This window comes from Osmerus mordax, chromosome 7 (genome assembly GCF_038355195.1).
Source record: "Osmerus mordax isolate fOsmMor3 chromosome 7, fOsmMor3.pri, whole genome shotgun sequence".
NCBI lineage: Eukaryota > Metazoa > Chordata > Actinopteri > Osmeriformes > Osmeridae > Osmerus > Osmerus mordax.
In genome coordinates, this window is record NC_090056.1 from 10,865,163 (window position 1) to 10,887,908 (window position 22,746).

General features: G+C 46.2%; 1 protein-coding gene across 2 annotated transcripts; it reads left to right on the forward strand.

Moving 5' to 3' along the window:
• Nucleotides 1-1,488: 1,488 nt before the first annotated feature.
• nup210 (nucleoporin 210) lies at nucleotides 1,489-22,022 on the forward strand. 2 transcript variants are annotated; one of them, XM_067240535.1, is made up of 40 exons: nucleotides 1,489-1,919; nucleotides 2,446-2,585; nucleotides 3,114-3,245; nucleotides 3,881-3,968; nucleotides 4,154-4,304; nucleotides 4,791-4,923; nucleotides 5,054-5,212; nucleotides 5,610-5,678; nucleotides 5,830-5,936; nucleotides 6,199-6,339; nucleotides 6,460-6,597; nucleotides 6,917-7,072; nucleotides 7,288-7,504; nucleotides 7,950-8,095; nucleotides 9,784-10,002; nucleotides 10,091-10,264; nucleotides 10,373-10,565; nucleotides 10,676-10,782; nucleotides 11,182-11,286; nucleotides 11,812-11,913; nucleotides 12,050-12,178; nucleotides 12,397-12,524; nucleotides 12,605-12,740; nucleotides 12,829-12,891; nucleotides 13,305-13,484; nucleotides 13,579-13,659; nucleotides 13,753-13,884; nucleotides 14,139-14,300; nucleotides 14,780-14,871; nucleotides 15,061-15,235; nucleotides 15,459-15,634; nucleotides 16,828-17,048; nucleotides 17,175-17,311; nucleotides 18,092-18,206; nucleotides 18,373-18,519; nucleotides 19,333-19,583; nucleotides 19,671-19,875; nucleotides 20,336-20,455; nucleotides 20,565-20,639; nucleotides 20,753-22,022. In XM_067240535.1, exons 1-40 carry the CDS (start codon nucleotides 1,765-1,767, stop codon nucleotides 20,854-20,856), a joined length of 5,661 nt encoding a protein of 1,886 aa, XP_067096636.1. In that variant the 5' UTR covers nucleotides 1,489-1,764; the 3' UTR covers nucleotides 20,857-22,022. The 2 variants fall into 2 exon arrangements, with proteins under 2 accessions (XP_067096636.1, XP_067096637.1); XM_067240536.1 differs by having other exon boundaries at nucleotides 20,768-22,022.
• Nucleotides 22,023-22,746: the final 724 nt, after the last annotated feature.

Genomic DNA, 22,746 nt, shown 5'->3' on the forward strand with positions numbered 1-22,746 from the left:
ACAGCAACGTATACTAAACTGTACTGAGCTGGAGAGTTGCCATTCTGAATAGTCATGCTTGAGCATAGCGCCACTCAGATCAAAAGGCAGTGATGTGATCTCATTGGCAATGTTCTCTGACTAGTACAATTTCTCACTTCTGGCACACTAAAAACATGTTTCCAAATCAGTGCCTGGTAATCAAGCTATAAACCCCTAAGTGTCCATTAAACCAGAAACAGGATCTGGACTGATCATTGTTCTAACAGAAACAAAGAACATCAAGACACATCAGTGGATCCCAAGTGATCTGAATTGAAACTGGGTGATTAAAAATCTGGTACCAGTCCAAAGGTGTATTAGCTTACAAATTGAGCAGCTTCTATGTCAACAAATGATTTCACATTTTCAAGACATGGAGGTTGATTTACCTTTCACAGCATGTCCGTTTTCACTACATTTATTTGCCAAAGATGGTGTCATTTTTTCCAACTTAGTTCTCTGCCAAGTTTGAGGGTAATGGTTGTCTTGTGAACTGTTCCTTCTCCTCTGCCATTCAATGGACAGTGATGGTCTGTGATGGTATCTGATCTTAAAATAAACACTTCTGATGATCTAACTTGTAAAAAGTTTGGCAGCTATGTCAGTATAGGAGGTATTTATTTTCTCTCTTCATCTGCACAACATGTGCATGAGTGTTTTAAACACAGATGGCATGATGATGATGATATTCAAAGTAAACGAACTCAGTCATAATTGTTACTACTGCATGAAACTCAGTGATTATAAACATCTTCTCTCAGTAATTAATTAGTAATTAATTAGTACTTTTCCAAGATGATAAAAAAGATGAGAACTATCTATTTTCAAGAAAAATGCACATAAAAGTAGTGAGACATCTTTTATTTTTCAAAGTTGAATTATTTATTCTATGAGGGAAAGGCCACTACTTAACTGTGTAACTGAGTGAGTGACACCTAGGGGTAAGAAGTTGTGCCCAAACAGTCTTACAACAGGCCTAATGCATCTATGGTGTTGATCAGTTGAGTACTCTCATCAAACATCTGTTTAGCATTTCCTAAAACACTTGAAAAAGTCAGTCAATTAATTTTTTTAAATAAATGAATATTGAAAAGCAATGCATTTAAAACTTGCAAAAAATGTATGAATACATTGACCCGACATGTAACAGTTCTGCAAGCCAACGTTCAGTCACATAGCTGTTCCGAGAAGGCAGAGTTCGAACTTCTAAGCAAAAAGACAAGACTGCTTCTTTAAGATACAGCGTCATCAAGTCAGATTTGACGTATATTTTACTCCCAGCATGCATGCCTGCAACTCAAAATAATTTCCAATGGCGGGTATTTCTTAAATCTAGTGAATTATTTTTATTTTACTGAACTTATCTCGTATTTCTTATACTGGGCATTTGAATGTAACGTTTTATGTACAGTTTTGTGACGAGAGGGCTTCAGAGAGAGCTTCAGAGAGAGCTTTCGATTTCAGTTGCACGCGACATTGTTTAAGCATGCCGCTACCGCCTTGCGTGACTGTCATAAATTTAAACTATGTATCAATGGCCTGAGTATTTACTTTAGGAAACGGCTACTGTAACAGTGTTTGATTAGTGTTATGTTGACTTACGGCTATACATTATGATTAGCTATGTTGTTTGGTGATGGGCTGGAGCTACTATAACAGCACAACTCGATAATTCTTTTTCTCTTAAATCTTGATTGTAGTTCAACCCTCAACTATCGTTGAAGTAATTTCAGATCTTTTGGCATGGCGACTCTTAGACTATCAGTATTAGGGCTATTGCTATCAATTATTTATACCACTGATGCCTCAAAATTAAATATTCCCAAAGTGTTATTACCATTAGCTCGAAGTACTAGAATTAACTTCACATTGGAGGCGACTGAAGGCTGCTACAGATGGTAAGTGCACATTTTCAGTGGCAAGTCCTGCTTTATTTATGTTATCCGACAGGAAATGCAGGGTTAACTGTGCTTCTGAACGTGTCGGATATCATATTTCCAAGGTCATGTAGGGACGCACATACAGTGCTTTTGCTGCAAACGCCTTATTTATGTTGTCTTGATGAACTTCCACGAACATTTTCAATCATAAATTGGATGGACGTGAACATGAGCACTCAGCATGCCACACGAACCCGTTTCCTGTCACATGGGAGACGTCTCTGACCCTGTATGACTGTAAACTTGTCATGAAGCACATGTTAATTTATTGTCTAACATAACAGTAATTGGATTACCCTTTCTTGTTCACATATGGAAGGGTGTTTTAACAACATTTCTCAGGTCAAATAAATTAGGTTTATCTGTTAATTTAAGGTAGGCCTATACTGTAATTCTCTCTTCTCTTGACAGTATAATACAGTACTATATATTCCTACAGTGGCTCATGCCGAAACATTTTTTCTTTTATATTTTATAACTCAAGGTCCTCCACAAGACCAGAAGTGGCCAGTATCCAGACTCTGAATGCAGACAGCAGCAGACACTGTTCCCAGAGAGCTGTTGTCCAGGCTCTCTCCACCCAACCATCCAGACTCACTAGCATCATCCTGGCTGAGGATGTTGGTATGTGCTCAGGGCTGCAAACTCTCACGGTTTTGTCGTGCGACACACACATTTCAACCATTTCACACGCTCTCACACCACACCTTATAGTTATGCCTTCATGCGTATTTTGTTATATTTTGTATTTTTTTATCCTATTATGAAAAGGCATGTTATGCATAGTACCATGACATTTAGACTTGAAGGATAGTTTTTTCTTCATATTGTTTAGTCTATTATTGACCTTGCTTGTTGCTATTTAATATTTGAAATGTTGTTTGACAAAGAGGGTAATCTGATTCTCATTTTGTACACAGACTTGTCTTGTCTCTCCCCTAGCATTTGGAGAACAATTGTTCACTGTATTTATATTTGCTTGTCATGAAGTATTGCCACTGGCCAACAAGTAGTTAGAGGTTGTAAATATACTTGTGTCCAACCATGTTGACCAACCAAATACACTGCTGTATAATATAACCTGTTGGGGTTTATGATACCCGTCTTAGTATCTCTGTGTGACTGACCTGTGTTCTTTTCTCTTGTCTCCAGTGACAGGGCAGGTGCTGCGCTGTGATGCCATAGTGGACATCATCAGTGAGATTCAGATCGTGTCCACAACCAGAGAGCTTCACCTGGAGGACTCGCCACTTGAACTGAAGATCAACGCTCTGGACTCGGAGGGTCAGTAGCATCACCTGCAGCCTCCATACACTCTAGCATCACTTATGACTTGGACAATGCCACTGCTCATGGGATTTACTTTATCTACAGTACTTGTCAGTGTGCACTAGTATGCACTATTAAATCCACTCTATTGTATTGAGTGATTGGCATAGGCTCTTCAGTGGTGTTTCCTAGCTGTAGTAAGGACAGTTATATCAGTAATGATTGCTGTAAGCCCAAGGCAGGCCTCCTGCCCTCAGGCAGCGTTTAAGTGTCTGTTTGTTCTGTTCCACTAGTTCCATTAGGAGAGGAGACAGTCTGCTCAATGAGCTGTAGCCTCAACCTGAGTCTTTCTGATGACAGCCCCAAGGCTAGCCTGTTGTTGTTGGCCTCTGTGTATATTTTAGATTTGTCAGAGTGCTGCAACAAAAGAAACACATTCCAAAGTGAAAAAGGATTATTGGCTTAGTTTTTCAGCTGCAGCTAAAAACTTGTGAAACCAGTATTCTCGGAATGTCGTCACCCCCAGTGCCCTAAGCCCTACAATACCATCCTGTAATACTGTTAAATCTGTTATCTGTATATCTACATAAATTATAAAATTATAGCGTTCATTTTTCCAATGTATTCATCCATCTGTTACTTTTGTGCAGGAAACACATTCAGTACTCTTGCAAGTCTGGTGTTTGATTGGAGCATAGTGAAAGATGCTGATGTGGAAGGATTCTCAGACTCATTAAGGTGCATATCGAATACTGTCTTATCTTCGTATCATGTCATATACTTTTTATTGATTGGTTGTGGAGTAACAATTATGTTAGCTCTACCAAAGCCTCCCAATAAAAACAGTTGGTAACTTAATGTGATGAAACATCCATAAACGTTATCAGAATTTTATATCTTGTCCAATTGGTTTTCTTCCCAAGGGTGCTTAAATTCTCTGAATCAACGTACACACCCCCTGCTTACATCTCTGAAATGGAGAGAATTGGAAAACAGGGAGATATCATCTTGGTTTCTGGGCTGAAAACGGGACACTCAAAGCTTAAGGCAAAAATCCAGGAGTCTCTTTACAAGGTAGGCTTCTGTTAAGTCTGTCCCCTGCTGTTGCACTAATCTGAACTGTAAAAGCCTGATATGCACAGTAAATCAGATGGTACGTGGTCCTCATGTGGTTTATTCTTAGATGTGTGAGAGGCATCAGAGAACTGGGATCCAAGCTACACTGAAATAGTTTTCTCTCCCATCACATGAGTGTGAGGTATCAAAGCTCCAGGGACACGGAGAGCTATAAATACTGAGATAGATGTTTCTATTCTGCCATGTTTATGATGTCAGCCAGTCTAGCTGTCTGCTCTCAGATCAGTGTGGAGGTGACCACTCCGTGATTATGTCATCCTGATGGAGCATTAAAGGCACTTTAATTCTGATGACTAAGGATTAATACTGAGTTTACTCAGTAAATTATAATAAATTATAATATTGAACAATATTATGATGGCATGTTTGCCAAATATCCGTACTTATCAAAAGCATTGTTTAACCATGGCGTGCCTGCCACAGGATGTGGGTGCAGCGGAAGTGCGACTGCTGATTCTGGAGAACATCCTGCTGAGCCCTGCTCATGATGTCTACCTGCTGGCTGGCACATCCATCCAGTACAAGGTTCAGAAGATCAGACAGGGCAAGATCACAGGTAGCTCTCTATACCATTGGTATCCTGCTATATCGCCGACTATCAGGTTACTTCATGAACTCCCAATGGCGCACATGTATTATACTTAAACTCACAGTGAACTTGTGGTTTGACTGCTGTCGTGTTTCAGAGTTGGCGATGCCCTGTGAGCAGTATAAGCTCCAGCTCCAGAACAGTGTGACTGCGCCTGATGGGGACCCTGACCTGCCTGTGGCTCGCCTGGACCAGAGCAGCTCCGCTGTCAGCGGCCTGCAGCAAGGACACATCCACGTGGTGCTGGACCACAAGAGTATCCTTCAGACCGCACACACCTGAGCTGATCCTGATTAGTTTGTCACTGAGACTGATTCGTGTCAGGTGTTGAATGACAGGCGTAGCTGCTCCCCCTTCTGTAGTGCAGTGCTGCTCTATGACATGTATGGTTAGTGTAGTTCTCTTTGTGTGTGATGCAAACTGTAGATTGAAGTGAGGGTGCTTGGTGGAGCAGACACAGTGAGTGGAATGAACATAATGAGACTGGGCAGACTGCTGTAGGCCAGACAGGTTAAGCACTTTTGTTAAGATGAAACCTCGAACTGGTGTTGCACACTTGACACCTACCACACAAACTGGGACCCTAAAAGAAGTGTAATAAAATGTCAGTATTTGTATATCTAAGTTTATATTCCTTAATAACCTTCTCCAAGGCCTTCGTATGCAGGGGGTGTCTCGCTTGCCCAACAGTACGCTCTATGTTGTGGAACCAGGATACTTGGGTATTTCTACATTCAGTTTTGTTATGTAATGGTTATTTAACCTACATGCTTCTGGGATTTAATTGTTCTATGTAAATGTTCTTAACCATGTCCTTCTCCTACTGATCTGCACAGCTTGTTTTCACTCTGTCTTGATATACCATTTGTTCAGGTTTCAAAATTTATCCTGGAGAGAGCTGGGTCCTTGAAACAGGGCATGTGTATGAGGTTCTTCTGGAAGTGTTTGACAAGTCCAGCAACAAAATCTACATATCGGATGTAAGATTGATTTTTTCTTAAAGGGTCAGATTGTTAGTTGAAGTTGTGACTGGCAAATCATACTTATACGCAGTCTATGCACTATACAAAGTAAATTTGGCCAAATTAGCATCAGACTGAGAAGGTTCACAGAGACAATAAATAAGTAAATACTTTTTAGTTGAGCTGTCTGTTTCCCCACCAATAAATTATTATTGTTTTTGGAGAAAAAAAACAATTCCACCCAAAACCCTTATTTTCCCCTCAAATATGTTTTGCACAGAATATGAGGATAGATACTGCCTTCCCAGGAGAGTACTTTGAGATTCTGGAATCGTCTATGAATGGATCATACCACCGTGTCAAGACTCTAAAAAATGGACAAACGCTCATTGATGCTGCACTCAAATCTGTGGTGGACCAAGTGAGTGATATTACAACCCTGAATTAGTCCTTGCGGGTTTGTACTAACCAAACATTTCCATTTAAATGTAAAATAAGAAAATAAACATAATCTGTCTTAATGAGACTTGTTCTGTTTTAGAATGGAGGGGTCCACACATTCCCTAACCCCGTTTCCAACAAGCAGGAGGTAGAGATCTACAATCCCATAGTGCTCAGTCCCAGCATTCTAACGTTTCCATGGCAGCCCAAGGTCGGAGCCTACCAGTACACAATCAAGGTATTTGTCCCTGGTGGCTGATTGTCAGGCTGTCTCTGCCCTGCACATCGAATGCATATTCTATTCATCTTTCAGAAGAAGCACACAATACATCACCTGCACGGCATATGACTATAGTGTGACGACTGTGATAGGTGAAAGGGTTATACTGCTTGACCATTTGTATGGTTGTATCAGGGAGATAGTGGAAGATAATGCCCATGTTCTGAATGTGATGTGTTTGGTATGTGATGTGTTTGGTATGTAAGTGAGGGCGGCAGGTCTAGGTCTCCCTCTGTGTGCTCCAGAGTCAATATTGACGCTGGCTGTGTTGCTCCAGGCATCCGGAGGCAGTGGGAACTTCAGCTGGGCCTCTTCCAACATGGCCGTTGCCACAGTGACTGTGAAAGGAGTGATGAAAACCGTCCGTGACATCGGCGTGAGCGTTGTGAATGCCCATGACGTACGCAACCCGCTGCACTATGGACACATGAAGGTGAGCTGCTGAAGGGAACCGGTCAGCCAGGGCACTAGACCACAGATCAGCCCGTGTCTGTAAAACCCCGCAGTGCTGAAAACCACTAGACAAAGAATAATGACACTGTCCAAGTGACTGTGAATTCATAAATCATGAACTCTAGGCATGTACCCTGGTACTGTATGTGCTCAATAGTTTTGTCCTTCTGCCCCTGTGGTTCTGTTTCCCTCCAGGTGTATGTGGTGGAGCCGGTGGGGATGGACTTCTCCCCCTGCCCAGTGGAGGCCAGGGTGGGCTTGGTGCTGGAGCTGCCTCTGAGGATCTTTGGTCTCCTAGCAGAGAGGAGCCAGGGGGATCAGATGGATGGGGAGAGGGTCATGCTGAGTGACTGCTCCCACTTTGACCTGCAGGTGGTCGAGGAGAACCAGGGAGTGTTCCAGCTGCTGGAGGGTGAGGCTGAATGCTGGAGGGGCTGGCAGCTGGGAGTTGGAAGCTTTGGGCTGGGTGCTTAGGGCTCGGGGCTACGGGCTTAAATCGAGGCATTGGGGCCGTCAATGAATTGCTTGGGTATGCTCCTCTAATGCTTGTCACGGGGGCAGAACCTTTTATGTGGTTTACGTCATATTCGGGTTGCAAAGACATTTTTTTTTCCTCTCAAAGTGCTTTTGCTCACAATATGTGCAGTTTTGTATTCTATAATTCCTTGTGATAAATGTGATGACTGGTCTGGCACTAATACCATGGGACTGCTGCTGTCTGCTCTTTGTCCATTTGTGGTTGGAGAGGCCTGTAACTGTAGACACTCACACTTATGGACTAGGACTGTGAGATAGTTTTATGGGATTTAATTGACTGGGTAGGTCTGACTGTGGTGTGTGTGTGTGTGTGTTTTCAGGGCCCCTGGCTCCAGGGCAGGAGCACTGTAGTGGGGTGAGGGCCAAGGCCCTGGCCCCTGGATACACCACCCTGACAGTCAGCTACACCCATGGAAACGTCCACCTCAGTGCCAAGATCACCATTGCTGCCTACCTGCCTCTCATAGTAAGTACTGGTCCATCCTGGACAGGGTCTCTACCTGGTCCATCCTGGACAGGGTGTCTACCTGGTCCATCCTGGACAGGGTCTTTACATGGTCCATCCTGGACAGGGTGTCTACATGGTCCATCCTGGACAGGGTGTCTACATGGTCCATCCTGGACAGGGTCTCTACCTGGTCCATCCTGGACAGGGTCTATACATGGTCCATCCTGGACAGGGTCTCTACCTGGTCCATCCTGGACAGGGTCTCTACATGGTCCATCCTGGACAGGGTGTCTACCTGGTCCATCCTGGACAGGGTCTTTACATGGTCCATCCTGGACAGGGTGTCTACATGGTCCATCCTGGACAGGGTGTCTACATGGTCCATCCTGGACAGGGTCTCTACCTGGTCCATCCTGGACAGGGTCTATACATGGTCCATCCTGGACAGGGTCTCTACCTGGTCCATCCTGGACAGGGTCTCTACATGGTCCATCCTGGACAGGGTCTCTACATGGTCCATCCTGGACAGGGTCTCTACATGGTCCATCCTGGACAGGGTCTCTACCTGGTCCATCCTGGACAGGGTCTCTACATGGTCCATCCTGGACAGGGTCTCTACATGGTCCATCCTGGACAGGGTCTCTACATGGTCCATCCTGGACAGGGTCTCTACATGGTCCATCCTGGACAGGGTCTCTACATGGTCCATTCTGGACAGGGTCTCTACCTGGTCCCCTACAGCAGGGGTTCTCAGACCTTTTGGGGCCAGTGACCCCTTACAGGGGAGAACATTTTCCAAGGACCCCCCCATAATCATAACACCCATTCAGCATACCCTTTGTGCTCTTAAACGGACACAATATGCTTGTTTTATTGGTGCAAATGGTCCCCATCTGTAGATTATTATATATGTTTTCACTTTTTAATGATACAGCACAATTGATGGCAAATTCTTTTGAGGACCCCCCTGGCTATGGTTCTGGGACCCCTAGAGAACCACTGCCCTACAGTTCCACTATAACACAGTTACCAGTATACACACTGTTTCCGATTGTAAACATTATTTTGCAGATTTGACCAACTCCTAATAAGGCTGTTATTTTATACTTGTCTGTTGCGGCGGCATCTGAAATCTTTATAACGATCTTCTGCCACACTCCCACCTATCTTTAGCACAGCAATTAGCCTTTCCCCCTTAATCAGCGACCCACACACACACACACACGCATACACACCTACATTACTTCACAGATATCCACACACGCACCTTTGCTCATTGCAATCAGTGCAGAAGTGCAATGATCAGCTAGTGTTAAATTCCACTCCTGGGTTTCCTCAGTGTTGTGTGCATTTTAATTATGCCCTCATGCACTCGATACACTGATTTGTTTTCTCTCTGCCTGGTGCAGCTCCAGCACAGCTCTAATGGAATTGATGTCAGCTCTTCGGCTGGAATGTAGAATTTATGTAAAGCAGGCGTTATGGAGGGGGCTTTTGATCTGAAGGCATGCATCATTTTGTCATGCCTTCCTCATGACTGCATCTCCATAGTGCTCGAGACCCAAGTACAGACTTGGGTGCCGTTGTTTCCAAAAACACCTCAGGAAGGTTTCTTTTGGGATCTAAAAGTGTCCACTTATTTTACCTTCATAACTTCTCCGCTGCTCTGCTGCGGTCTAACCTGCTTTGTCTGCTGTCCTTGACAGACTGTTGACCCTGCGTCAGAGGCCCTGGTGACGCTGGCCTCCTCTAAAGACATGCTCCTAGAGGGAGGCCCAAAGCCCTGGGTCCTAGAACCCTCCAAGTTCTTCCAGAACGTGAAGGCTGAGGAGGAGAACAGTGTGAGCCTGGAGCTGACCGGGCCGTCCTCCCGCAGCTTTGCCCGTCATGGGGTCCGAGCCACCTGCAGGGCCCTGGGAGAACAGGTACACGACCAGCCTGGCTCACCTGGCGCTGGAAGCTGTGCACGGCCACAACCACAGGGACGGGAGTGTCAATAACGTGTGTTTACAGGTCTTGGCAGTGACGGTCGGGAACCATCCCAGCCTGACCAATCCCTACCCTGCGACGGAGACGGCGGTGGTCAAGTTTGTGTGTGCCCCTCCCTCTCGCCTCACCCTGGTCCCTGTGTACACCAGTCCCCAGCTTGACCTCACCTGCCCACTGCTGCAGCAGAACAAACAAGTGGTGGGTGGTGGACGCCTCATCGGCTTGACAGATTCCCCCCTAGTTAATTAGGATTCTACACCTGTAATCCCCTCCACTGGATAACCTCACATCATGCTATTTTCTCAGGTACCTGTCTCCAATTACCGAAACCCTGTGCTGGACCTAGCTGCCTTTGACCAGCAAGGGAGAAAGTTTGACAACTTCAGCTCTCTGAGCATGGTTTGGGAGTCCAGCAAAGAGGCCCTGGCCAGTATTGAAACGACCATGCCCATGGAGCTGCAGCAGTTTGAGGACGGGAACAAACAGAAGAAGCTCCACGGTAGGACCAGGATGTTGCTGGCGCATGCAGCAGCCCTGCCATGTGTCTGGAGCCTGAGGCTCACCGTCATGTCCAGACACATGGCTCATGTCTCTCCTTGTGTGTGACAGGGCGTCAGACAGTTCTGGTCCACCATCAGTCGGGCTCGGCTGCCATCACAGTGACAGCTGGGGGTTACCAGGTCCCTCACTTGGAGGCTGCTAGGGTCACCAGCCTGGTAAGTGTGGTGACATTGGAATACATTTTGAGAGCCGTTTTGACAGTGTGACTTTTGACTTCCTCTGTGAGTGACAGACAGGAACCTGCTGTTGTTAATGAGTCAGTAACCACAAGAAAAGAAACATTGTTCCTATCTCACATAAACATCAGTGTTGCCATAGCAGCTCTACAAATGATCACAGAAAGACAGTTCACAGAAAGGAGAACTATCAGATTATTTTATTTGGCAGCTGACATGTTTCCCACAGTACATTACTTTTTACTTCTTCAGTTGAAACCTTTACTTCTACCGAACACCTAAATAGGGCAACCTTCTCCTGCTGCCGCAAAGTTCATGCAATATTTATGTGTGTAACCATGGTTACCGTTCTGCTTTATCTCATCCTTGTCTTATCAGTATGACCCTTTGACCCCGGTGTCGGCCACGCTGGATCTCCTGCTGGTGGAGGATGTGACAGTCAGTCCTGAGGCCGTCAGTATCTACAACCACCCAGACGTGCGGGTAAGAACTGCTCCCCATGTCTCTGCTGGCCTCCGCCCTTAGACACTGTCTTAACACCGTCTCATCCCGTGACAGCACAATGCTCTCCTTCTCTTTCCTTGTTTTGACTGTTTCATTACAAAGTAGGTGTGGAGAACATGCTTCAGTCAAATAGAAATTCTAAGCATGTCTTGTTTCATCCCAGCCCATAACACGTACAGTAATATCTCAGGATATCCTCGTTGCCCCGTGTAAACACGTCTGACCCTTTCTGGGAGCCATGTTGGTTAATCCTGCAAGATGAAGGTGTTGGACATAAATTGCAGCTAGTGACCTGTCTAAAAGGATTAAGACGTGTGACTGGGGTTAAGGGTCCACTTTGATGCCTCGAGTGCTTTACAAGCCTTTTGAAATATTACAAGATGCGTTTCCATGACGTGGAAAAACTGCACGTCAACATCGATGTGTTTCATTTTCGACTGATTTTGCTCCCTTGCTATTGTCTTTTCTACTATAATCAGTGTTGACACCTGGTTTGTCTGGCAGGCGGACCTGTCCCTCAGAGAGGGTTCTGGGTATTTCTTTGTCAATGCCAGTGTTGGAGGAATAGCAGACGTCATACTCAAACAAAGCCACAGTACTGCCGAGGTGAACAATACACAGAATCACTCAAAGTATCAATGCAATGCCAGAATCCAACAAAAGAATATAGTATCTGACATGACCACAATGTTACGTCATGTCTTGTAAAATTCGGATGGTAATCCTGTGTATGTGTTTCCAGGTGGTTCCAGTCCAGGCAGGAGTCGTCCAGGTTATGATTCATGACCTGTGTCTGGCTTTCCCAGCCCCTGCCATGGCCACAGTCCAGGTCTCTGATATCCTGGAGGTTTATGTGAGAGTGGTGGACAAGGTCAGTGGCCAGACCCTCATCTCCCATATAACTATTCCTTCATCCCTTTCTAGATCCATCCATTAGCCTTGGCCTGGGTGTGGAGTCTTTGTTATCTTCCTCACATTCCTCTCATGACAGGCTAAGATTTGCACTGAACGCTGAGTCACACCATTGTTCTAAAAACGTGCCAGGAGCTGTGGTTTTTCCGGTTATAGTAACTATATTTCATGTCTTAGGTGGAGATTGGCAAATCAGTGAAAGCTCACGTCAGAGTCCTGAATGACAACAAGAAGCCCTTCCTGGCCAAATACTTTCGCTTCATGAACCTGAAACTCAAGGCAGCGTCTTCCATAGTCTCTCTGCAGTAAGTTGTCAGTGGTGGAACAACCATACACTGTAGTTCCAGTAGCTTAAATTGAATGATTGACTTATTGTTTTTCTTAGAGCGCTATCTGAGCCTTCAGAGAAAGACACGGCCATCTTCCTGGTCAAAGGCTTCTCCATTGGTCAGACCACTGTGTCTGCTGTTTTAGTTGACAAAAATGGAAGAAAAATTGCTTCTGCTCCTCAGCAAATAGAGGTGGGAACTTGTATAACACTCAATCAATAAAGATTTGTCAATGTTTCAGATGATGCATGTTTTTACGACTTTTGTTATTTTTTCTCAGGTGTTCCCACCTTTCAAACTCCTCCCCAGGAAAATGACCTTGGTAATAGGAGCCATGATGCAGGTATGGATATTAGTGTCAGCATGATGACGTTCTGTGGAAAAGTCTTGGTGTCTGCCACACAACTGATTCTGATCTGAACTGACTCTCCTCCTGGGAGGATGATTAGAAAAGCCACATGGTCATATACTACACTGTGTCATTGTCTTTAAAAAAGCCCTTCCCATCCGCTAAGATAACATACATACATTGAATATGATTTCAATGTAATGTCAAACTCCGTAGTGTTTATGATTAAACACCCTGAGAATAACTGCTTTCAAATGCTCCTAGACCCCACACTGACAGGAGTTAATGAATGAACTGTCATTGTCCTTCGGAGCAGTCGTTGAAGCAGTCATGTGAAACTGATAGTCTGCCATATTTGTTCCGCATCATCCTCTATCTCGCTCACTCTCTGTGCCTCCATTTTGTAGATCACTTCTGAGGGTGGTCCCCAGCCTCAGTCCAACATTCTCTTCTCCATGGCCAATGAGGAGATCGCCTCCGTTAATGGGATTGGTCACGTTAGGGGCATTGCCATTGGCAATGTAACTGTGACTGGACTGGTGCAGGCGATAGATGCAGAGACTGGCAAGCTGGTGGTTGTTTCTCAGGTAAAGTACCCTTAGGCCATCCCCAGGTGTAATATGATGAATAGGTTTGTTATTCCGACTGACGGAGGGTTGCGTTGTGTGTTGAATTAAACAGGATGAAGTGGAAGTGGAAATCGTGCAGTTGAGGGGTATTCGGATCCGAGCCCCCATCACAAGAATGAAGACTGGCACCCAGGTAACTTGTTGTTTACTGAACAGTGAAAAGGAGATTTGGGATGTTACTGGTGAAACCTGGCGGTGAGTTGACCTTGTCTGTCTCTTGGGTCAGATGCCTGTGTATGTGATGGGCCTCACTAGCAGCCAGACCCCCTTGTCTTTTGGTAATGCCATACCTGGCCTCACCTTCCATTGGTCCACCACCAAGAGAGACATCCTGGAGCTCCAATCACGACATGCCGAGGTAGGAACTGGCCTGCTGGCCGTGCCCTCCCCCATTCCCTCTGAGGAAAAACATCCTATCGTGTGCCGGCTTACAATTATAGATCATGCTGATAAGCTTTCCCTATTTTTAGCTCCTGCCTCAATCCTTTCTTTTTATCAGATTGACTGATTTAGGGCAAAGCAAATATCTAACACCTCCAGTAGGGAGGACTAGGCATCTGCCCAGTATCCTCTGTTTTGCTTTTGTGCTCACACTTCTATACCTCTCAACAGGCTGGTGTGCAGCTGCAGTCAGAGCATAACTTTGCCATGAGCGTGACTGGGAGGAGTAAAGAGGGCCGGACGGGCCTGAAGGTGGTGCTGAGAGCCTCAGAGGCCTCGGCCGGCCAGCTGGAGGGGAACATCCAGGAGCTCTCTGATGAGCTCCAGATTCAGGTAGCTGCAGTACAGGACCTCCAGCTAGCGAGCAAGCTAGCGTAGCACTCCCCCAGGTCAAACCAGTATCGCTGTGTGTGTGTGTGTGTATACGTATATGTGGTTGTCACTGCCAGTGAAATATCTGACAATGCTCCTGGTGGTTTATGGTTGAATGTTTATGGACCGGTACTTGTCCTCATGTCCCCTTGCTTGCTGTCCTATAAACTACAAGAAGTAAACAAGCCAGCAGGCAAACTGTTCACTGCAGATTGGCAGAAAAGCAGTGACGCTGAGCGGTTGAGCATTAAAGTATTGTGGGACTTTTTCCTCTTTTGGTGGACTTTATATAATGATGAGGGCCTCTGTTCATCACTTGATGAGCTGAATGTATCCGGCTTCAAACTGCATTAGTCTATGTCATGTCCTGAAAACCCAAACATCAAAGCACGATTAAAAACTCTTAATAATTGGCTTTTCATCTCGTCACTTTGATCAAGGTTTATGACAAGCTGCACATGCTTAATCCTGAAGTGGAGGCCAAAGAGATTCTGATGGCTCCCAACTCTGTGCTCAAACTCCAAACTAACAGGTACCTGAAGAGGTCTTCACACACAGCGCGGACCCTCCTTGTCATGTTTACTGAATATTCTTAAAGTTTGAGTGCGACACAAAAAAGGGGCTCGAGTGAAAAAGGGCCATGGTGGGATGGAAACTCCCTTTCACAACCGTGACGTTGATATGAACCCAGAGGAATGTTTGTCCTCTGTGTGCTGCTCAGAGACGGTGTGGGCGCGCTGTCGTACCGTGTGCTGGATTGTCCCGACCAGGCTGTCATCGCCCAGGTGGATGACAAGGGGCTGCTGTCCTCCAGCTCGCTCACTGGCTCCTCCTCCCTCCTCGTCAACTCACAGGAGACCTTTGGTGTCAATCAAACCCTCATCCTCGCTGTCAAGGTATAGCTTGGCTCTTTTTTCCTTTACAGATTGGGGGAGCCACTATTTTCACAGGCTGTAGCGGTTGGTGAAGTGTGATGAGCCGCCACTAAAATAGCCATCATTAACCACGCTAATTCCCATCGATTCAGAGCCACAGCGCTATTGCTTATCCATTACCCGGACCCTTAAAATGAAGTGTCCCCTTGATAATGACTGATCACCACCTTGTTGATGTTCCCAGGTGGTTCCTGTGTCATACCTGCGTTTCAGCACCAGCCCAGCTCTCCACACGCCCTCCAAGGAGACCCTGTCAGCCATCCCCCTGGGCCTGCTGCTCACCTTCACTGTCCACTTCCATGCCAACACCGGAGAGCTCCTCCACAGCTCCAACTCCATACTGACATACACCACCAACAGGTAAACACCGCCCCTCAGAGCACTATGGAGTCAGATATACTCGGCAATTAGGGATCTTCATTGTCCGAACAGTCTAAAGTTAAAAAGGAAATGCGCTAGACTTGGCTGGACACATTGATGGGCAGAGGGTCAGAGTGTGTGCTTTTTGGTCGTTAGGCAGTTTTCAGCGGCTATCCAGTCCCAGGATGCGAGGCCATTATCCTGTCGTGTCTGGCTGTAAATGGAGTAGCTAGGCTTCCCTGAGTGCTCTGTTAGTGCAGCCCTCTCAGCCCTGTCTGAGCTCATATCGTTCTCACTCTCAAACTCTCACCAACAAGGAACGACAGCACTCCAACTCTGCTTTCACCAGTAGGAAGGGAAGATTGAATTCAGCACTAAGGTCTCCCAGAATGCATTTATCTCATCACTGTCTAGACCACACAGCTAAGCAAACATTGCCAATGTCTGGCATTGATTTTTAGAATTTCCTTAGAATGCACTGTGGTATATTTTTTATGATATTGACCTATGTGAGATATGTATCTGACATGGGGTTATGCAAAGACATGAGCTGCTTCCCTATACAAGACCATACTTGCCAATAAAAATTGAATATTGTCCACGCTGTCTATACAGTACATCTCAATGCAGAAGGGCTGCTATAGTAGGTGTTTTCACAGTTGTGTTTAAAGGCAGCCAGGATGGGTTCAGCTTCACAGTAATTTACTAGGCTGTTCCTTCCTCCCCGCTTCAGACAGAGTTGTTTCCACCTGAATGAACCAAATTAATGGGAGAGAGTGGAGCAGGGAAGCATTACTGCACTGTCAACCAGGGACTCCCTTATTCGCCAGCACAATAAATTGATTCTATTACTTAGTTCTCAAGGTGCTGACAGACAATTTTACACGAGACGTGTCCACAGAGGGACAGACTGGTACAGATGGTGAGGGCCATGGGGCCTTCCGGGGGATTCTCCAGAGGGTTGTCTGTTTCACTAATAAGAACAGAAAAGATAGATGCACTGTTGCAAATATCGATGCATTTGACCTTGGATGAAATAACGTTAGTCCCCACGGCATCTTTAAACAGAGGAGCAGAGACGCCCCTGCCTAACCCCGTCTCCCTTTCCCCTGTATAGACGCCCCTGCCTAACCCCGTCTCCCTCTCCCCTGTAGAGACGCCCCTGCCTAACCCCGTCTCCCTTTCCCCTGCAGAGACGACCTGGTGCAGGTGGGCCGGGGGCCAGGCAACAACACTCTCAATGTGCGCACGCTCAACGTGGGCCTCACCCTGCTGGCTGTGTGGGACCGGGAGCAGGCGGGCGTGGCCGACTACCTGGCGCTGCCCGTGGAGCATGTCATCCACCCTGCAGGCGCCCACGGCCTGGTGGTGGGAGACGTGGTCTGCTTCAGCGCCCACGTCCTCAGCCCAGACGGTAAGAGAGGCTGGGAAGGGAGCGCGGCCAGCAGCAACACCTGAAGTGTGTGAGGAAGCAAGAGGGTAGGAGGCCTCCCTAGTGAACCGGGAAGAGATCAGCCAATCAGATGTCATCTCCCCACAGGTATGCCAGGTACATGGAGCTCCTCGGCCAATGGCGTGCTGCAGGTGGACCCTCAAACAGGTGCGGCGGTGGCCCGAAACGCAGGCACTGTTACGGTCTACTATGAGCTCCCTGGCCAGCTGAGGACATACAGAGAGGTAACAGAATCCCTGGAGCTGCAGCACACACTCCATTGCCTTTACTTATCATACTAGTGACGACTGTTCCAGGAAAGGGGTACAGTAGATGCCAGAGTCATAATGCTTATCCAGAGATGACATTCCCTTCCATCACAGGAGCGTTGGATGGGATCCAGGTCCCCTTACGCGGGGATCTAGCTATCAGTCCAAAGGCAGCATCATACAGTACATCTCCGTTTCCATCATCAGATTTCTCCCCTCATCAGTAGTGGATCCTGACTGTGTAATGTGTGTGACTGCCCCTCCCTCCTTCCCTCGCTGCTCCTGCTGTGGAGATCCTCCTCTGAGATGGAGCAGACCCAGGATTAATTAGCTCTGCTTCTCTCTTAGAGATGGAGACACTAAGAATCAGCCAGCAGCTCTGCCTGCACTCCAGTGTTTCCAGCAGGCAGCCAGCGTCGGCCACTCCTCCCTCTGTCTGCCAGGATGAATGTTGTCTTTACTTGCGCGGGAATCTTTCCACTTAGTGTTGAGTGAATGAGGCTGCGATGATTGGCTATCTGGATCAGTAACACACCGCCACAGGAACAACCCACCGATTGGCTCTAATGGAGACTAAACAGATACTGTTGTTGAACCCTACTTTACTCGAAACTGAATGTCCACAGTCACACATTTCAGTTTACATTTGTGGGTGTGCGTGAGCTAGGAACACACAACTGGGGGAAGAAATCTTCGGGGACATCAGAAGTCCTGGTTGAAGTAGTATGGACCTGGGTTGCTGTGTGTGTCCTGCAGGTTGTCGTGGACCCAGCCACCAGGACTGCAGTTCTGGCTCAGGCTGTGCCTGTGAGGAGCGGCAAGGAGACCAGGGTCCTGCTCACCACCAGGGAGAGAGGAACACACCTCATAGGTAAACCTTCCCTTCTCATCCCTACTTATCAAGATCTGGTCTCATCTCACCACACTTAACTGAATCTTCATATTGAGATTTCAGGTTTCATTTTCCATCCACCTACTTGAATTTCGACTGCTTTTAGAATTTGCATGCTTGAATACTATGCTTTTGTCCCTGGCAGGTTCCTGTTCATCCGCCCAGACAAACTCTCTTGCTAAGCTCCGCCCAGAGACCTCGGTGAGCTGCCACCTGAGCTTCAGCAGCGACGCCGTCCACTTCTCTGCCCACGACGTCTTCCTCACGCACACCAGCTTCGACCCCAGCGCCGGTAGGTTCCGTGGTGCTCTGGAAACACCAGGAGGTGGAAGTGACATCATGACTTCCCTGACTGGCTATAGAGCAGAGGATGGATTGACTAAACTTAAAAGATGTCTGACTGAACAAGTCCTCAGTTCCCTGTGCCTCTTGGTCTACAATCTGGCTGTACCTACACTTAGGCATTCCCACCTTTAACTATCCTTTAGATGTATTTAACATGGACCAAGTGAGAGCAGGCTAAGAAGCCAGCGAGTTGTGTGCACACTGCATAACCCGGGTGAGGAAATACTGTTTACGAGGGAATAATCAATACCAGCAAGGCTCATGAAATGAATTTAGCATGGGCTATAAAAGATGTCTGGGTGATGTATTGAATTAAAAAATGTTTCCTCCTGACTGATAGAGGCAGAGACCTAATTGAGTTTGGGAGTTGGGACTTCTGCCCTGGGTTGGCCTATCTCTGAGGTGAACCACAGGGGTTTGGGGGGGGCGGGGGGAGATGGGGTTACCAGCTTATTCCCCCATACTGAGATGGATGGGTGTGTAGAAGGACTGGGGAAGGAGGGGGAGAAGCACTATGCCAGGGACATTAATCCTTGCCTTGTCAAAAACGGAAGATTGTTTGTAATTTAACGGTTTCAAATCCATTTTCTTTCTTTGAATATTTTTGGATATGCCTTTTGAACATTCTAATGGGAAACTGGCACTACGATTTCGAGTCAAGTAATCTTTCTGCAAGACAATCTATTAACCGCTTTGCAATCAAGCTTGTTTTAGACACATTTTTGTTCTCCATGTTTTTCTCTCTTGTTCTCCTCTCCAGGCCTCTATGCGTGTTCTATAACCCTGCAACCAATGAGTGACCAGCAGACACGGGTGCTGAGCATGTCCATGGCTAACCTGCTGGTGAGGGCCGGGGTGGAGGACAGTGGCTTCTCTGGGGAGCAGGTCAGTGCCAGGCTGCCCATCGAACCGGGCCTCTACTCTGACCAGACAGAGCTGCTCCTCACTAACGTGCACCCCTCAGCCGAGCTCACCGTCTTTGGCCCCAGCGCTGTCCTGGCCAACCTGAAGGTCAGCCTCTGCTCTCTCCACTGACAACACAGTTCACTCATTACGTCGTGAGTTAAGCCTCAGTTCACACCCCTCTTTTGCGGTCAGGTGACGTCCGGTTCTCCGTCCATCGCCGTCCAGGAGAAGGAGGTGTCCCAGGACTTCCCCAGTCATATCAAATACAGCGTCCAGGCAGTGGGGTCCCAGGCCGCAGTCTCCACCTCCATCTCAGTCAGCAGTCCCTCCTCTGGACAGACCCTCCTCGTCCCTGTCACCCTCGCCCATGTGGCTGACCCCAGCACTGCCAGTCAAGGTCAGACACCTCCATGTCGCCCTGCGCTATGCCTCTTCTGAAACCACACAGTGCATTGTGAGAGGAGGTAGATGATAGGGTCTGGAAAAGCCTGAAATCTAGGAAAGCTTACTAACAGGATATCCATCATTGACATAAGGAAGTGGGCTAATGGCACAATAATGCTGCCGAACAATTGTGCTGGGTTACTTATTTTCTTCCCAAGTCACCTCTTGATGTGTATTAATGACATCTACGGGACTGTGACGTTCGCTGAACAGCAGATTTAACCATCCATCATTCCATTACCTGTTAATGGGCTACAGAGAATGTAGGGCATTTGGATTTCATAGCACTGTCAGCAAGTAACTACAGTCTTTGTTCTGGCCAGTGAAAACTTTGAAAGGGTGAAGATGTACATGCGAGAATGAAAATGTGCTTCAACTCTCAGGTGTTTAACTTGTCCATCCTTGTGTTGCAGCTGTGGATCCAGGTGTAAGCATGGAGGGCACCCACTTCCTGCAGAACTTCATCGACTCCTACCAGATGATGTTCTTCACTCTGTTCACCTTGCTGGCTGCCACGGCCATCATCATTATTGGTGAGTCACTCAGTTTTGGATTACTGATTCTATTTAGTTGAACCTGGTCTGCCCCCCCCACACACACACACACTGACAGTGTACTGTGTGTTTGTTCTCTTGTGCTCAGTGTGCCACGCAGCCTTCTCACCCACAGACCATGCACACCACCCAGCCTTCATTCAGAGAACGCCACCCCCCTCAGGTACAAATGATGGTACTTGTTTGCTGCTGTATTTGATTTGATTTGTGGAACTCATGGATCTAGTGTACAAGTGTTTTTGTTGACCCGTTTTGTTCCAATGACTTTTGATGCAGGTTTCCCCTCTCCAGTTTCCAATTCCTTCAACCACAAGATGACTCCAGACCCAAAGAGTAGTCCCAAACTACGCCTCTTCTCCCCAGACTACAACTCCAGATAGAGCATATGATCTTACCCCCTGGCTCTGAGCCACAGTCAGCACTCCAGGATAAGTGCCTAACTTAGAGGAGAATGTCTGAAGAATTTACTTGTGAATTCTGTCCAACATCATGTTCAATGATTATTTAAAATGCACTGCAGTTAGTTTGAGTGTTAGAGCGTGAGGCTTTGAGAGGGCCAGTTTGTTGATTTGTGTGTTCAGTGTGAGTGGGAAGCATCTGACAAGGTGAATTTTACTGCTGTGGTTTCAATATTAGCTTTTATACATTATTGAGTGGCCTCCATGTGTTTTGAGAGACCAGTTTGTTCTTGTTACCTAATTTATATTTGCGTATAGAATGGTTGCTTTGCACATTGTATAGGTTGGCTTAAATATATGAGTGAAAATTTGTATTGTTAATCAGAAATGGAATTGCTATAAAACTCAGGAATTTAACAAACCACTTCTCCTGTATGGCTTTCAGCAATATGTTTATTTTGATCAGGTTAATATCATTTTTGGTTAAAGAAAGATGTAGCATATTGACTGTGAGACAAGTATCACCACTGAATTAATCCGTCCTTTGATTTATTCCGTCCTCCAAAATATGTGCACATGTTCAGGTAAATGGTTCGTCCATTGACTTTGGTGGCATTCCAATGTATTTAGTTGTAAATGACTCTGTGTTTTGGGACATGTAGCTTTTCTCAAACACACATGTGAAATTGTTTGAGAATGTGAATCAACTCCTTAAGTTTAAGTGCTTTCAATCTGAACAGGCATTGTAGTTGTGATCTACAGTATGTATCTGAGGTGGGCTGTATGTTCATTTCTGCTATACTGGGAGAGAGAGTGGAGCTAAATTGGAAGAGTATTGCTATTGAGGTCAAGACTGCCACATTGCTTAACATTTTATATCTGGAAAAGACAGCTTTTGGCATTGAATGATATTTATGTTTGTAAAATTCAGTTTTACTGGTGCAGACGGAGTATATTATTCCTCAATCACCAAAAAGTTTCAATGTGAGTGTCAGTGTATTGTCATCCTCTTGCCTTACTCTCATATGTGAACATATGTCACTATTGGTACAGGACATGTGAATACTAGAATTCCCTGAAGGAACTGGTCAGTTTCATTGATTGCTTTTGTCTTTGCTTGAATAATAAACGTTTTACTTTTTTCTTTCTGCCCCCGTGCCTCTTTAACCTATACTAACTATAATTTTAACCAAGCCAACTGTATCCCCGATATCTAAAAGTTCAGGCCGCTCAAGTCCCTTCTTTTGGATCCTTTATAGCTGGGTCCTTTTTTCCCTGGGATGCACAAGTTTGGTTGCGTTGTTCACAGCTAGCTGCTTCTCCGTCTGTCCCTAAACTCTTAGCGACATTCACCCAGCATGTTCTGCCACCAAGCACAAACAAAGCAGCAGGGATTAGGGTTTGGCAGCCCCCAGTGTCTCCAGAGACCAGTTAAAGGTCTGAGACCGTTGATCAAACATTTCCCTGTCTGTCAGTGATTGGCCTGGAGCTCTGTGGTGTGTCTCAGGCTCACACAGCTCATCTGTATGCCTGCTCTGCTGCTGGGAAGGAACATGCATCCCTGCCTGGGTGAAAACGTTTGAATTGCTTTACATGGTTTGTTGCCTCAATAGTCCCTTTGTGATTCACTAGCTACAATGAGTTAGGTATGTGCAATGCAAATGTGTTCTTGATTTTGTGGAATGGCCTTTATTGTAGTGTGGGAATGTCACAAAATCTTTACTGCATGTTGACTAATGAAAACCCATTCTTTTCCTGCAACCTATCTGGAAAGTCTGGAAATTAAATGCATATAACCACAAGAGCCATGGACAGGCACAACATCATACCCTTACTGAATTAGTGGGATAAGTTATATTAGTAAACTCCATA

Excerpts from the sequence above, each read along its gene's own strand:
- nup210 (XM_067240535.1), top strand. The coding sequence starts at position 1,765 with ATGGCGACTCTTAGACTATCAGTATTAGGGCTATTGCTATCAATTATT. Across the intron at positions 8,096-9,783 it reads CTGCCTACCTGCCTCTCATA|ACTGTTGACCCTGCGTCAGA; the intron begins GTAAGTACTGGT and ends TGTCCTTGACAG. Across the intron at positions 10,003-10,090 it reads GCAGGGCCCTGGGAGAACAG|GTCTTGGCAGTGACGGTCGG; the intron begins GTACACGACCAG and ends GTGTGTTTACAG.